Source organism: Schistosoma haematobium, chromosome ZW (genome assembly GCF_000699445.3).
Source record: "Schistosoma haematobium chromosome ZW, whole genome shotgun sequence".
NCBI classification, from domain to species: Eukaryota; Metazoa; Platyhelminthes; class Trematoda; order Strigeidida; family Schistosomatidae; genus Schistosoma; species Schistosoma haematobium.
The window spans coordinates 65,720,877-65,739,164 of NC_067195.1; the positions used below are offsets into that span (position 1 = coordinate 65,720,877).

The following is an 18,288-nucleotide window of genomic DNA, read 5'->3' on the forward strand; positions in this document are numbered from 1 at the left end:
AAATGGCTCTTTTATTTCGAGTATTTCATTCTTAGTACAGAAGTCGTATTCATTTATTTATGTTAATGCAAGTAAGACTGGGTTTCGTAAAACCCTTGGTGTATAGAATTCTTAATGGAGGAATCAGAGCGCATTGATCTACTTATGTCGAATTTATACTAGGTAAGGCACCTATGTTACAACTCAGACAAGAAAAGAAGATTAATAGTGGTGACCAACGTAGTCCAGAAAAAAATATTTACAAACCGGCCAAACGTCGGAAATATAGAGGAAGATTAAAAATAAGTGCTACTTCACAAGTGAGTTTTCAAATTGCTAGGTCCTGTTACATTTAATTTGTAATGGATGGTTTATTTCGTTTTCGTGGTGATTCTTTTAGCTGGTGTTCATCTAATTTATCTCTCACTATGAGCTATTCTCATAAAAAAAATCTTGTTGACTTCTTTCGATTCTCGAGGCAAAAGCCGTAACAATCTTTAATTCAAACTCACAGTCACTTGTTTTTGTAAAGGATAAACGTTAATTGTAAATAGGAGTATTGTCTACTTTTGCCTCTATATCAACACACTGAGAAATCTTCCTGTTATTCATTGTCAACGGTCTTGTTTCTTATTAAATATATACCTAACAAATTTCTGTGTTTATATAGTCTAATGATGCCTAAGACTAGTTAGACTCTTCGTTTCAGTGAGGGTGTCTCTAGTACTATGTTTAGCCCTTGATGTTCTCGACTTACTGCTAAAATCGGCTACCAAACGTCAATAAGAGCTGATGGACCTCTGAAAAATCCATTTATACTCACTGACACATGAAGTCCCATTCTCGCTGGGATAGTATGATGAGTAAAAAAGTCTAGTTGTAGACACACTGAAGACCTTTATAGTAATCGCAAATAAATTTCGGTGCTGTAGGGAAGGGGAACCTGTGTGATGTAACTTAAAAGAAATAACAGGATATTACGGGGAAGTGTTAATGAGCTTTTATGATGATGTGTTGAGTACCATGAGGGACTTAACGATGAACATCCCTAAATTCCCCAAGATCGATATTGAGCGTTTAGCTTATCAAAAAATGAATAGGCGATTGGTCTTTAAAGTTTTCATTCTGAAAACTACGGTTGGTTGTTAGTAGTTACTGGTTTCATTTACAAGTATTGTTTAGTATGTAGGAATTAGTGGTTGGTTTCTTAGCAATTTAATTCGTAATGAAGACTAAAGATTGTCTATTAATACTCACAGTAGGACTGTCTTGGTGCTTTTTAGGATTTTTGGAGAAGCTGAGTAAGACATGTGTTGAGAAAGACCAGTAGATAAGGCTTGATTCGCTATGAATGGTTTAGTTTAATCAGGCACTACTTATTGGTATTCGATAGTGTAATACTGAGTATTATAAAAGCTTGAAATATGAAATGAAGGTTATTCTATAAATTAATCACTAATTGAATTATTTGGGAAGACATTGAATTTCTGTATTCAAACGTCAGGAAGCAATGGTTAGATATTGTTTGCTTTCAGTTTCCTACGTATTTTGTTGTTCATAAGTTTTACTTACCTTGAGGATCCTAGCTTATGTAATACCATGGCTATACGCGTACTTTTTCTGGAGCAGTTAACTGGATCAATAGTCTTTTTCAGATCAATCATATCGTCTTGCCGAATATAACTATATACATTCCACATTACTTGAGCTAATTTTTATGCCATATGCACTACGCAGTTACTAAGCGTTTTTAAACTGTTTAACGAAACTGAACTTCTGTTTCATTGAGATTGAATAATATCTGGATTACCTTCCAAACTACTCAACTCATTACAAATAAGATTGGAAATTCTGTGTTAATGCTGCATATATTCATCCTTTCCTATTAGCATAATCAATTTGTATGGTTTAAGTTCATGAAAGCTTCGTAATTGGCTATTTCTGATTTTCTCATAATTTCATTTAACTGATATATCTATAATAATTATAACACGTAAAGCAAAGGGAAACGATACAATGTTATGCACAAATATCTAACAAAACAATTTTTTACAAGTATGACAATATCATTCACTATTAGTTTTTTTTAAATATATGATCAAAAGTTTTCGCTAAAGGTATGGAACATAAATGATTAAACTTGGACAAATAGGTATTTATCATCATGACGCGTATATTTAACGTTGAGAAATGAAATCAAACCATTTGGTAGAGAATTTAATCATCTTAATCAATATGTATTCACTTTATGCTTTGATCATGTAAGTATTTCAGTAGTAAATTAAGTGAGGATTCCTACCATATGTCACCAATCCTGTGTCATTAAGTACAAGATATTAATATGCCGAACTATGTTACAATCAGTAAACTTATTGAGATATTTTGATTGACGCCACAGTATTCATGATTTTTTTTAACTCACATGTTCCTGTGTACAACACAAAATCACTGATTGGAATAACTTTTCACATTCCAGATATCATTCTGTTTAGCGTGCAGAGATATGCCAAATCGAATAGTTCAATTATAAGATTATACAAATAATATATAGTGTAGAAATTTCTTAAGTCTGTTCAAATTCTTTCTATCCTAAGAATAATAAACTTGAGCTTGGTCTTTTTAGTCATATAATCACTAAGAAAAACAATAAACATTGGATACCAGACTGTGTGACCGTTGTATTTATAATAGACACCAGTAAACAGACTAGGTTTTATCAGAAATCTTGAAAATCGATTGAAACTTATTATAAAATGAACTAAACTCCTGAGAAATAAATAAACAGTACAGAAATTCCTGTGTTTTTCATTATTTCTGCCTAATACTATTCTATTTTCCAATAAATAATATCACATTATCAATGCTTAAAAGTAAGTTAGATTCCTAATTTCATTAGTATTTCAATCTTATAATATTTTGGTTAAATTAAGAATATTGATGATGGTCAGATAAATATGAATTCATTTATTTAGCAAATTCTTTTCAACACCTTACAAACTATAAACAATAGTATTAATGAATTAAAAACAAAACAACATACATAATTTGAGTGAGAAAAGTCGTGATTTAAAATAGATATGATGTCTAAATGTAGATTATTAAAGGTCATTAATTGTGAATGAATTAAAAATTCGTTTAAATGGCTATCTATTTATGTTCTAGAAAAGATGACTGTAAAGAGCATGGGAATAGTCTTTAGAAATGAAAAACAAAATAGTGTAATAGCTTATATAATACTTTAGATATCAGAAGTAAAATTGAATAATTGAGTAAACTGATTATAAGTGAGAAATAAAGAATTATAAATATGATCATAAGAAAAGCGGTTTCTTAGCCTACATCACTAAAACAATGCAAGATTGGTAACTGCTCATTTTTGAATGCATAAACTTGTTCTAAATGTCTTTATAACAATTATTCTAGGATAGTATAGAGATTAGAAAAAAAAATTGTTGACTTTTAATTCTCAAAGTTTCTACCTTTTACTAATCTGCATGTACATTTCATACCTATTTTAAATCACAACTTTTCAAATCATTAATACCATTGTTTCTAGTTTGTAAGGAACTGAAGAGAATTTGCTAAATAAACGAGTTCAAATTCATTCCATACCAATCATTGTTTTTATTCTATTCAAGTTCATAAAAGGGTGGAATTGTGTGAAATCCCTGCAGAAAAATTATCTTTTTTTAATTTTTAATGCTGATAAATTCTGTTCGTAAATTACGAACTAAGCGATCATTAACTGTTCATCTGGTTTATGTTCTGAATAAATTGCATTGACTGAAAGCTTTTTCCGTAAATCTATTATCTGGGTAGTAGACCAATTCCGAAGTGAATCCAAATTGAGGATATGGACAAAGAAAGATTAAACTGTTATACAGAATGTACAAAATTATTGTGGAATGATAATCAGTTTCTTACTAGATTACTTAACATTATCATTGTTTTCACAATATCTAAATGTTTTAGCAAGAATTAAATTACTTCTGTTAACTCCTGAAATATGAGGGGAGAGTTGTTTGTTGTTATGTATGAGTGCCAAGTAGCACGAAACCCGGATCCAGAGTTTCCTGTTGACTACCTCCAACCACCATCTAAATCTCAATATATAGTGCCCGCAGTGTCGAGTCACCTAGACTGGTGGCCACATTGCAACATGATCGATAGCATTCGATCTGCACTAATAAGGACTAGACAAGCATGACATTGATCACCACCCAGTGATCAATCAATTGTGGTTGTTATATAGTTCTAGGATTATTTTTTATTGAAATGTATTATCAAGTGATTTTTTTCGCATGTTGCATACATTTTAAAAAGTTTTTACTTACTATAGATCTTTGCTTCGCGAATAGTGCTCTATCTTCCTCATTACTTAAGAATCCGCTTTTACGTGTATTGATCGATGCGATGCTCTAAAAAAGTTAAAAACAAATTTCAAGAGAATTTTTGTTAAATAGTAAAATTGTGGGATTTACACAAATTTCGAGTCATTTTTAAAGTCAACTGATTAATAAAATTCTTTTGAAAAATTGATATATTCAAATTTGACATGTAGTCTGAGAATTAATTAATAGTGAGTTGGTTACTCTTTAACAAAAAACCGAGGTCAATCTGTGACGAATACTACCCACATATTAAACCAGTCTTCGCAAAACCCTCTTATCAACACTATGATGGCGTGCTCATTAGTTAAGTACTTCCAGATAGGTGATATTGAGAAGCGACCGGTGGAGATTAGATATTTTAGGAGTGAAGCAGTCGGATTAGTGACGTTAAACGATCGTCTCGCAATATCATGATTTGGATGAAGTTAAGAAGGAAGATGCATTCAGTTCGAATCAGTGATCTAAAAGTAACATGCTCTTCAAAAGACCTGAATGTCCTGGGTTCACTCTGTGGTGCGGTCGTGGGTGCACATTTCTGAGTAGTCCTCTACTACAAGGAAACATATTTCCAGTGCTGTATTATCTCATCTGAGATCAATGTATAAAGAATACCGCTTACGAATTAATTTAACCACCACAAAAACTATTTCAGAACTTTATGTTATTAAAAATAATGAATGCATTTGGACGAGATGATTTCATTTGATTACATAAGGCTCTCATCAAATTCATACAATCATTAAGGTCTAAATACTAGAATTTACTGAGTATTCATTTAATTTATCATAATGACGGATAGTTAAGAAAGAAAACGATTAAATAAAGGTTGATTAGGGCAGTTCAATCGGAATAATAATAATAAAGTTACTGCCTTTTAAAATGCGGACAAATTTCATAAGTATTACTTGGGAACTTAAACAAACATTGTATGGAACTGGTTTTAATCACTTACAAATGACATGCAGTTGGAAAACTAAATATACATTAGAGTGAGAAATAAAAGCAACCATCTTTTAACATAGAATATTTCGGTTATTTAGATGAAATCGAGTTTTCTTTGAAAATATTTAATGATTTAACTACAATCATTTAACTGGTCATTTTATGTAAATTCATTATCTAATGGATGGATTACTCAAGGTATTTATTTGCCATGTTTTATTAAATGTTAATATTGAAATCAATATATGAGTACGATTTTCCAAAAAAATTTATACCATTAGTTCCCTTTATGAATTTTACTTATGTCAATTGTTTCATACTATTTCTTACCTTAATGTAAAATCCTAATACAGATTTGGTTGTAAGCAGCTAATGAGAAATGATGAAATATAATGAATTCATATTATTCTGCATCAATATTTGTTCTGGCTTTATTTAAATATTAGTACTAGCTGATTAAATGTCATAATTAACAATGTACCTAATATAGGTTATTGCGTGGAATGAAAATGTTGCTCACACCATCTGGAAAAGGATTTAACATTTTATTATTATTATTATTATTATATATCCTTCTTATTAGTAAATAATATATATATCATTACAGTACTTGATTTATTCAATTAGGATTTATGGGGTTGGCTATTATTTAAGTTAGGCAGTTGCTATTTTTCCTTTCTTGAAAAATTTCACTTAAGTGTTTTACAAATAAAATAAAAGTTCACTTAAATTTGCATTTTGTCAAGTAACTCTTTTCCCCAGAGAAACTAAATTTCTTGATGACCTTAGCAACTATTTAGATGGTGGTTGGAGGTAGTCAACAGGAAACTCTGAACCCGGGTTTCGTGCTACTTGGCACTCGTCAGCATGGTGTACCTGTAATCTTGAGGGAACTGGTGCTCCCTGGCCGATTCGATCTCGTGTCACCCAGCTTCACAGTCACAGACGTTACCACTGAGCTATCCGAGACGTGTCGAGTCACCTAGACTGGTGGCCAAATTGCAACATGATCGATAGCATTCGATCTGCACTAATAAGGACTAGATAAGCATGACATTGATCAGTACCCAGTGATCAATCAATTGTGCTTAGCAACTATTCTTTACTAGATCAGAGAGACTTCATTAATAGTCTTGTAATTATTATTTAAATTTTAAATAATAAATATTTATTATTACACTATATATATATATATATATATATATATATATATATATATATATATATAAATGCCCTGGTATGGCCGAGTGGGGTGGGCCCTCCCTCCCTCTCGAAATGCTCCCACACGGCCACGCGTATACAGCCTCTGCCAGGGAGTCCTACTCATTGCCTTCTCGTGGCGGCGGTGTTGTCTACGAAAATGAGAGGACGAAAAGCGAGTGTCCGGCGCTTTAACCGGATCCCAAACCAATGGTGCACATGGGGCTCCAGTATTCTGAAGGAACAAATGGCGTATGAACCCATCGTTGGTCATCGGCTTCCATGGGACTGCATCTCCTTACGATGCTCCACTGCCTTGTGGATCAAACCTTCAGGTCAAAGGTTCGGGGTGTGACCCCCTAAGAAAACCACCTGCTTCGGTCTGGGCACCCAGGCAGTATCACAGCCCACGCACACAAATATAGTGTGGCGCATATTTGGTGCCTCCTTGTACCAATATTTATGTGTTGAAATAAATAAAAATAAATAAATATGATTTGAATTTTGTTTATTTATCCAAAAATTGGAAAATTCAAATTAATGTAATTAATTTTCATAGAACAATAATAATAGAATTTACAAAATGTAATGAATTCATTGTAGTATTTTGAAATTCATATAAGTCAATTGGAATTTTAGAGGAATGTTGATATATATTCCAGATTTGATAGATAAATTATTTATCACTATGGTAGATTTTTAGACAGCGGATTAAAATATTGTTTAGACTACATTTATATACAAATTTAGTACACTAGAAAGATAGGAAGATAGAAATCTACATGTTTTGTTGAAGAGAATCTAAAATATTTCCTCAATTTTGTTGTTAATAACATCGATAAATATTTGATTGTACATCATCTGTTGTACATTAGATGTGAGGTAAATTTAACAAGTGTTGTGTGTACTACCGATCTCAACAGATATAAGTAGTATGTGTCATCAATTGAACGTGAAATGCTTGGAGAACGAGAGTAGTGAATGATTGCTGTGGAAATGAAGGAACAGTGAAGTTTGAGGTGATTGCTCGATATTTGCAAAAGGAACAATCAGTTTTGAGATAAGTGATTGACATTTTGCAAATTAAGTATTTACTGTGTAGATCCCAGATTTTACCAACATGTTCCGTAATTTTGTGTTGAAATTCATTCGATTATCCTCATTTGTGTTCTCGTTCACTATACAAGTACATTCATATAATCAGTAAGGAATATGATTTCTAATATTCCTAGTTTAAGATGAGACTTTTTTATTTAAAAAGAATAAGTTGTCAACTTTTAATTGAACCGTTAACAGATGAGCAATATGAACAACCTTGTTGGCTCTTCTCTTAGCTATGATTATAATGTATTACATTTATCGAAATACTCCCCATTAATTGCGTAGTAAAATTATCTCTAATACTTGAAATATTTATGAAACTCATTCCCTCAAAAAAGTTTCATTTCACTTTCGCTTCTAAATTAATTCATTATTATCTTGTGAAATACTCATTATTATTTATTATTTTTATTTTAACACATATTGGTGCAAGGAGGCACCAAATACATATGCGCCACACAAATCTCATTCGATATGTGTGAGGGCTGTGATACTGCCTGGGTGCCCAAACCGGAGCAGGTGGTTTTCTTAGAGAGCCACTCCCCGAGCCTTCGACCTAAAGGTCTAACCCACAAGGCAGTGGAGCATCGTGAGGAGATGCAGTCCCATGGTAGCCGGTGACCAACAATAGGTTCATACGCTATTTGTTCCCGCAGGATACTGGAGCCCATATGCACCATTGTTTTGGAATCCAGTTAAAGCGCCGGACATTCGCTTTTCGTCCTCTCATTTTCGTAGACAACACCGCCGCCACGAGAAGGCAATGAGTAGGACTTCCGTGGCAGAGGCTATATACGCGTGGCCATGTGAGAGCATTTAGAGAGGGAGAGCGGACTCTCCTCACTCTCGGCCGTACCAGGGCATTTGGGGGCTTGAAATATTCACACCTTAAATTGCAAGTATAGTAATATTTATTGAAATATTTAACTTATTGAATTCATTTATTGGTATCTAACTGAAAAAGGATGCAATGATATAGAAATGAACTCATTATACTCTGGAAAACCTTATTAGAAATTTGTCATAAAAAAGGAATAACAGGTTATTAGTTTATTCTTCAACTGTATAATAAATGAAAACGTTTTCCATAATAGTGTTGTGAAACTCCACAAGTGACAATTAAATATAACTTAGTTATATTATTCAATAAAAGTCAGGAAATAATGTAAGCCATCAAATAAATGAAGATATTTTGACCTTTTCTAAAGAGAATTACATACAATATAAAATGACTGACATGCTATTTTGCCTATATCTGTGATGCCTAAATATTTTTAAGGTCATGAATTTATAAACTTGTAATTTCAAACATGTTACTAACTGATTTCTGTAGAAATGCTTATTGTTTTCTTACACGGAATCTTGTACAATAGTTAATAAAATGAATATTTTTGAAGCTCAATACTTGACCAAATCCATTCCTTTATTATTCCAAAATATCATGTAAACAACTGTTTCTTTTTGTCTATTAAAATACTTAACTGGCCTGTCTTTAGTCAACAGATTATGATCTTTTTTCTTAGTCATATTAAGCTGAATTAAACTGAATTTAAGTAGTAAACGTTTATATTCAATCAATTTAATATTCGATACTAACAATCATCAACAATCCAAATGTTTATAATAGTTCATATTAGAAAAATTACACGATAAGTATAATTAAACCGTTTCACAAAAGTAATATACGATATACAGAAAATAACATTCACTATTTATTTTATGACCTCAATTCTTATCTTTCTATGATAATTAGTTATGTGGCATGTAATCCATAGACATATTATATTGGTTGAATACTTTGTATACCTTTGGTTAATTTACTAATGATCTTATGTCCCACTAGATATGAAGTCAGGGCTTGTAAATATGTTCAATCGGCGAAATCACCGATGAGTACTTGGTTATTGGTGAAATCATATACTTTTTGCCTTATTATAAATCGACTAAGGACGATCGTACCTCAACTCGATCCCTGAGAGTTACCCTGTTTTCACAGATACTTTAAAGTCCTGGACTTGATGCCAAGCTATGTTTGACTACATATTATCGAGAAGTTTCAGATAGGACAAAAAATTGTCCATATTTCCAACTAATGTCATGGCATGTTAAGAACCGTGACTAAATAGCTTAGTTAATTGCCTACAATGCCGTTCTATATACACCAGTATTTCGTCTTGTTCTCATCAAGCCAAATAACTTATTGCTAGGTCCTATCCGTTATTTGTGTTTGGTAGACAGTTGTCTTACCATACACGTTCTGAACATCACTGACAAGCTTCGATTACAAGTAATTATGGAAAAGATTATGGAAGATTATTTATGGCAGAAATAGTCCATTATTCTTAAGGATAAAATGGATTTATAAAGGAGTTATAAAGATTATAGATCACAATGATCAAAGTGTATACTACTTCATATTTTCATATCTGAGCTCTTTAATAGGTATACAACAGTACACACATAACTGATACAAGCGAATCGTAGTATGTAGTACATAATAATTATGCCATTGATAATGGATGAACTGTTTTTTAAAAGTAATTACATTTATTGTATTTGGAAACTTACCTATTTTATGTTCAAGAAATTATCAGTTTAAACTCTAGTTTCAATGAACCACAAAATGACATATCATGGTAGAAGTAATGTGAAGTAAGTAGTGATAGTTCAACTTAAACAAAAAGAAAACATATAACTCAGAAGATACCATCAGGAGTGAAGAAATGATTCTTCCATTATAATTTAAAACTGAAGAACCTGATGAGTATGTATCCAAAACCATGTATCACTAACTTATGTTCTATTCTGAGAAGGGTAACTCTTCGTCATGAGTAACCAATATTCGATCGTGTGCACAAAAACAGATTACAATAGAATATTTTAATTCTTACAGAAAAACCATTATGTATACTCAACATATGTTTGTGTTCACCCAGTCAAATATTATGCATCAAAACTACAACAATATTGCGACTAAGTAAAATATTGTCTCGTTAGGCAGTGATCATTAGTTAAGTATTCTATACATTATTTTCCAGTTAACAGATGAGGAAATAGCCATTTGTATAGTCGCATAAATAAAGGTGATGAATAGGAATGAGAACTAAACCTTATTGTTTACACCAAGGACTGGTCTTAAATAGACAGTCACTAAAAACACGAACGCAACAAATGGACGTTTCGCCTAAGTATGCAACTCTTCAGAATCTTACATTCAAAAAAATCTGGAGAGTGTTTAACATTCAAACTGCTAAGTTGGGATCCAGCGACAGTCACGCAATAATGCGGACTGATTTATGTTAAAGACGTAAAACGATAGGTGCTAACTCAGTGGCCTGAAGGTTAAACACTCCATAAAGTTAGAAGATCCTGAATCCAATTCCAAATGGGTTTGTCGGTGTGAACTTCTGACGAGTCACATACTAAGACGAAATAACTATCCAGTTAATGGTTTAAGCTAAAAAATTAAGCAATCAACACAAGGTATTTTAACAAGTTTCTTCTACAAAAACAAAAACGAAATGACAAAAAAGAAAGGTAAAAGGTGAAAAAAAGGATCTGAAACTGTAGAACTTTCCAAATTAGAGACATCACAATTGATTGATCACTGGGTGGTGATCAGTGTCATGCTTGTCTAGTCCTTATTAGTGCAGATCGAATGCTATCGATCATGTTGCAATGTGGCCACCAGTCTAGGTGATTCGACACTGCGACTACTATATATTGAGATTTAGATGGTGGTTGGAGGTAGTCAACAGGAAACCCTGGACCCGGGTTTCGTGCTACTTGACACTCGTCAGCAAGGTGTACCTGTAATCTTGAGGGAACTGGTGCTCCCTGGCCGATTCGATCTCGTGTCACCCAGCTTCACAGTCAGAGACGTTACCACTGAGCTATCCGAGCCGCGACTGACCTCCTGTAGGACTGAGATGTAATCACAATTGATTGATCACTGGGTGGTGATCAATGTCATGCTTGTCTAGTTCTTATTAGTGCAGGGTTTCCTTTTGACTACCTCCAACCACTATATAAATTAGAGACATGTTTAAGAACTCAGGTTATTGACTAGGTTAACTCTAACAACCTGTTCGTCACAGAGTATATTTACTAGGTAAGTTATCATCGAAATTTTATACTTTTGTTTGCGTGCATGGATTTTAATGGGAATTATTTACAAATGACTCACTGGAAAACACTAATGATGTCATCATTTGTTACCTTAAATTCTGTTTTAATATTTGTTGTTCCACTGAAACCATTTTTGCAAGTTTTGATCGACTTACATCTTCACAACTAAAACGACTACGGAGGGTAAGAGAAAGAATGTACAAGGAGAAAAACTCAATCAAAGTTCGTAAGCTAAATGGTCTAATAAGCCTAGAGACTAGACGTCTCAACTCTATGTTTACTTAAAAACTCCTGTCTTGTAAAAACTCTCCAAGTATATGGAAACTCTTTAAAGAACTTGCAGGTGACAGGTACATTAGAAGCTATAACCAGATGAATGTATGTGACTTAAATAAGTCTTCTGTACGTCAGTCATCTGATGTAATGCTCCCAATATCTACAGGTCTGAAGACAATTTGTGTTCCTAGTTTCACTAAAACTGATGTCCGAAAATGTCTCTAGTCACTTAATTCATCACAATGTTTAGGACCTGATGGTATCCCAAACATTCTTTTTTTTTAAAAAATGTGCTGACGCTCTATGTTATTCTCTTAAGCTAGTGTGTGGTAAATACGAATGTACAGCTTAAGTGAATGATTTTGTTAAAAATAAAATTGTCTTCACTAAATTCTCTTCACCTTTATTCAATGACACAATCGGTTATTTAAAGGTATCCGTATATGTGAAGACATAGTCGATTAATGATAATGATAAAATAAAATTACTAAAAGATTATTAGTTGGAATATATCCGTCTGAAGTTCCACTAAATGTTATAATCAACAAATAACATTTAAATTTCAATGATAGATGGAAATAACAAAAGAAAAATAAATAGAAGGAGAATTAAGTTTGGCAAAATAATTACTCACTAACTTTTGATCTATTTGATTTACTGAGTTGTTGAGTTGAGAGCTGTTGAGAAAAATTACTCATAGATCGTTTTTTGCAGTCATCTATAGAAAGAAATTCTTTTGTCAAATGGTTTTGAAATACTATTCAATAGCATTTAGCATCAAACTGCAAGTTTTCTTTTAAAGTATATAAATCATACATTCATTAACGACTAGTTTTTGAGGTAATACTGGAGTTTCGGCTAAAAGCTATGACCAGTGAAGTGTGACTATTTTGAATGTGTAGGAGTTATCCAGCAAATATATTGGAAGATAGTTGTGTGATATTGCGCATTGGTTGAAATTAAACATGCGAACCATTGGATGCCAGATCAGTGATCTGGAAGTTATGTGATCACAGTTGGGTCGAAGGTTCTGGTTTGAGCCTTCAAGGTCTGGAGTGGTGGATGACCACTACTGATAGGTCCCACACTAAGACCAGTCAGTGATATAAACTATAGAATAGGAATAGTTTTTCTGAATAGTTAATGAGTTTAATTAAAATGATAATCATTTTGTCCTAATTGGGATAAAGCGAAGTCATTATCTCTCATCATGAGAGCCTCTCAAATAAGTTTAACATTTTTCCACACTATCAATACACGTGCTAGACTACAAAGCTGTTGATATAGACTTTGTTTTAAAATGTCCTTCTAAACGGTATCTTAGAATTTGTGTCGTTATAGCAGAAAAGCAAACACTGTATAACACAATATAATACCAGTATCTTTTCTGATTAGCTTCAGAACACACGAATTAGTTATCTAAAGACTTGACATTTACCAGTGATTTATGATCCAGGAAGTTGTGGATCACTTATTTTTTCTAAGTGATACTACTTTCGCTACCCAATAGAAGTTATCGATATTCGTACATCTGTATAGCCGATTCTGATAGTGATTATGAACAACCCTGTCGATAATAATGTTTTTGGTGAAATACTTATTAAAATAGTTACTTTAAGACTTCCACCACAAATGTTCAGTGGAATGAGTTGTATGATGAATGTTTAGTACATCAGCCAGTTTTAGACGTTTTTAATTTACTGGAGCTGTAAATATCTTGTCTACAAGAATGATTTTGTTGTGGAGACCAATAATATAACAGCCGAGTAGACACTGCAACAGATTATACAAAGTATATGAAGTTGATTTTCAGTAGCTACGTAAAATGTCGGGTAGTTCAAGCTTTCTCTATATTGACATATTTTGAAGAATATCAAGTTTAAACTATTCTGAAAAATGTATTGGTAAAAAAATTATCTGAAATAATGTTTTGCAGTAGTATTAAGTAGTGATCAATTAGTTTTCAAGTGGCGTTAACACTGCATTTATGAGTAAAATAATAAATCACGTTGTTCCAGTTTTTATTTAGGGATTGATCTACATTTGGTTGAGAGTTGGCCAGTAGCTTTCCTCACATTTTCAGTGTTTTCGTTTTACTTATGATGAATAGGTCTTCATTACTTCCTTAGAAGTATAGGCCATGGAGTTTTTTTTAATATTTACTTTGAAATTCGTAATTGTTTTTGCACGGACATGTCCGTGGAGCCATTCCAATATTTTACTTGACTTATTTTAATCGAGTCTTCCAAAGCATAGAAACCAAAGAGGTATTTTTAACAGTTTCGCTTTTTTGTTTGGCTACATTCGTTTAGTTGTATGAATTCATTAGCTGACAGTTTAATACAAAGAATAAGGACTTGTCATACTTAGCGCTTGGTTAATAAACTTGTATCTCGCAAATTTCTGGGTGGTCTACACTATCTCATTGTTACGGATCAGTTTGAAAACTTTGCTTCTATTTATTTAAATGCTACCCATTAGTTTGCTAATCTAGAAATTGTGATGTCTCACAGATGAATCACATAAAAATCGCATACATGATGACTAACATGTCTCTCAGTTAAGCGATATTGTCAATTTCATGATGTGATGATGAAATACTGCTTGAAAGACATTACTTATTATGCACTCATAAGTATACTCCACTAACTTTTAGTTTCAGTCACTAAACTGTCCTATTTTTGTTTTATATCATTGCTATTTATTACTGGTTATGTTTAGTATCACTGTAATCCGGTTCCGATGTACTAACTGAATCGTTGATTCTCTTTATCTCTTCTTCTTCTCACTTCCAGATTTTTCCATATACGTGTCTATACACTTCCTTGGCTCACAATGTACCTTAAAGCTAGACAAAAACCTAATAAAACTAAGAACTAGAAATCTTACAAACTTCAACCAGCTGTTAATATTGACTTTGTCTGATTATCAATGGTTAGAATCCCAATTCTATGCCTATCTTTGCGGATAATTTGTATTTATGAAAAAGTGATTTATTTATGGGTCGTGGCTGTTTATTTGTTAATCCCTCAATATGATAGAACGGCATTTAATCATGCGGTTCCTCAAGTATCCGGCCTATCAAAATGGAGAGAAAATAAAAATTTTCATTTTTTTCAAGCGTTTCTAAACTTCAGTGAATTTTATTTCACTAATTTTTTAAATAAATTGTCCTTTGCATAATTCAGCCCTATTCTTTTGAAGCGTTTGTTTTATATGAGCTGATTTATTGCTAAACGATGTCCAGATGTTTGAATGAACAGTTCACTTTATAATACTTGGTCAAGTTTATTATCTTTAAATCCACCGGTATGCTATTTTTTAGAATGCAGACATTTGCCACTTTATTTTCTTGGACTTTAAAATTAAGTTCCTTAGTTATCGAATTCATATTTAAGACCTATTTATCGACATTAATATTGACATGCTAAACAGAGCAAAAATGTGCTGTTAATCTGTGAGCTTTATTTTTCTTTTTGTTTGATTATTTGTGGTTTGATACTATTTTGCGTCCGGATAGCGGTTTAAGCTCATTAATAAAATAATTTTAACCATTTGCTTAGTAGTTAAGCCATTTGAATTATATTCAGCTATGATATGGAGGTTCTGTAAACAAGTGCTATTCTAATCAACTTTTTTCCGCATTTATGGGCTGTTTATTTCGTTATCATAAATAAGTATTCTAGTTGCTAGAATGTTGTTATAGTTGAATGAACTTTGTCAATTTTTTTCTAAACAACTGAAAGAAATGTAATCTAGTATCAGGTGTTAATAATGTAGTCAGTGGTTCAAAAGATAGTTAGGAAGTCGCTGGCATAAATATCTGACACCAATAGTTAACTTGATATAAGTTTACCATTGACATTAAACGATATATTTTCAGTTTAGGGGGAAATACATAGTGCTTCTAGTTTATGTATTTTATTTGTATAAAATTTTTAGTGTGTTCATTGAATAATTCACCTAATATTTTTGTATAATACTCGTGTAATTTTGCTCTTTACTTTTTAAGATCTTTTGGTTTATAGTATTTTAAATACTCATATCACGTATGCAGATAGTATCTGCAAATTACATTTAAGAAATGAGGTTTATAGCTTAGCACTTAAATGTCTACATGATTAGTTAACCACACGGTTTAAGGACTGGTTAAAAATCTATTCATTTGTTTGGGTTATGAAATCTCTTTTGTATCAGACTAAGTAATTTTGATTGTACGAAAGGTTAAACATTCACCTGGAATTACCTGGACCGTCCGTTAATCCACGAATCTGGTTTAGATGTTTTAGTGCACAAACTTCGTTAGATTTCTGGAATTGAAAATTTGTGGATAATTTTCCTGGGGTACATGACCTATGTCTCTGTCTCCTGTTTTGCACTATCTTCTTATCTATCGAGTAAATGACAAAATTTGCATTTATTACGAATATATACTAGCTGAAGTAAATTTTTGCGCTGGTAAACAAAGTAGTCTAGTAAGACTCACAATAATTATAGCGCTTGAGTGTTGATTAATACTTCTACTTGTTATGCCAAGTAACAAACTCTCTCTTTATGAAACAGTTTAGTACGTAACAAATACAAGCGGCGCTTATTTACTTCCCTTATTTACACAATATATGAAAAACACAAAACTCATTCAAAGTCTACTTTTTATGATAAAGTTGAATCACATTCGTATGGTTTGCTGATTGTTTCTGGAAACGTCACAGAATTTTTAGAGTTTGTCAAAACTGTTAACGTAAATGTTAACTTAAACCCTGAATAATTTTACATCCAACACAACCTTTAATGGTGAAGCAGTTAGTGAAACGCTATAGTTTTTTAATTTTTGGTTCAGAGTGATAATTATTTAGTTTTCTGCACTAAAGACATCTTAGTCACTGAATAATGACGGTGTTTTATATTCCTCATCTCAACATTTACATACAATATCACTTGATATGCTGTAGCGTATACTCAGACTTTGGTACAAGTCTCCGTTATGATACAGGCCACTTATGGGGATGAGCAGATGACACACTGTGGTGATACATCAAAAATTGTATAATGTGTTTTCCAGGACTGACGTTTACTGAATGTCTTGATATGATATATTACGGTCCTCGTAACTAGTCCCATGAAATACTTACAAGCATTTCAAGCCTTCGTCTCTGCTCTTTATCATTTACACACACCCACTAATGGCAGATGGTCTGTTTGAAAAAAAATATATTATTTCAGAGAATATTTTCCAATCTTAATTAGCACCGAAGATGAGCTACTGAAAATATTTGAGATGATGGTCAATATAGTTTTCAAGATACACTCCACTTTTTGAGTTCATGAGTAAAGTATTACCGCTATTTTTGTCTTTTTTTATCAGCTTTTTTATCCCTTTGAAGTAACGGCTCTGAAAATTAGGTGAACTTATTCAGAACTATCAAGAAGAAATTCTCAAACTGGAAATTCAGCAAATAAAACCATATTAAATGAAGAAAAACTAAACCTCACTTGGATCAGATGATTTTTTATTCTGTGTTAATTTGTCATTCATACAATTACTATGATTAATCTGGTGAACATTCTTCTTTAGCAAATTGTTCTTTGAGTTACTTAAAAGAAACTGAGACTAAACTGGTCGAAAATTGTGGACAATACTTCGTTCTTAGAGTTTCTCTCAAGCCACATAGGAACAAGAAATGAATGATGGATTTTTTAAGTAGACAGTGTCATATAGGTTCAAAAAGTTTCATACTCGTTGTCATGACAACCGTAGTAAATCTGAAAAAAACCTTAAGTATTCAAGATTATGAAGTAGCGAACATTTTCTGTCAAGGAAAAAAGCACTTTTTTAACTTTCTGGAGAATACAAGTTTTTCGCTTCTTCCGAGGGTTTCTGTGTTACCATTTCAAAGAAGCCGAAGTCACAAAAGAAATGTTATTTGACTGGATTATTTCACATGACCGATCCCAATATATTCCATTGGTATGATATTACCTGAAATTAGCTATTAAAACTTTGATAAAGACCTTTTTTGCTCACCTACCTTGGTCAACGTTTGAATAAAAATCGTAAAATTACTTGATGTAGCGTAGTATGATCATATTGATATTAAGCTACCTAAAATATTGTACTCAGAAGAAAGGTGTAGATTCAATATATTGTCGACGAAGAAGGATACAGTATTAGCGGCCAGAAACCAATGCATATGTAGGGCCAGTGAAATGTCACTGAGACCTAGCCAAATCATCCGACAGTTGGGTCACAAAATGTCGGACAGATCATCGA

General features: G+C 32.5%; 1 protein-coding gene across 2 annotated transcripts; it reads right to left on the reverse strand.

The window, feature by feature from the left end:
* Positions 1 to 1,387: 1,387 nt before the first annotated feature.
* MS3_00004171 (uncharacterized protein) lies at positions 1,388 to 17,764 on the reverse strand. 2 transcript variants are annotated; one of them, XM_051212070.1, is made up of 6 exons: positions 17,658 to 17,764; positions 17,511 to 17,622; positions 16,264 to 16,407; positions 12,656 to 12,735; positions 4,314 to 5,681; positions 1,388 to 1,954 (listed from the first exon to the last, which is right to left on the reverse strand). In XM_051212070.1, exons 1-5 carry the CDS (start codon positions 17,685 to 17,687, stop codon positions 5,613 to 5,615), a joined length of 435 nt encoding a protein of 144 aa, XP_051072209.1. In that variant the 5' UTR covers positions 17,688 to 17,764; the 3' UTR covers positions 1,388 to 1,954; positions 4,314 to 5,612. The 2 variants fall into 2 exon arrangements, with proteins under 2 accessions (XP_051072209.1, XP_051072210.1); XM_051212071.1 differs by having other exon boundaries at positions 1,829 to 1,954; positions 4,314 to 4,397.
* Positions 17,765 to 18,288: the final 524 nt, after the last annotated feature.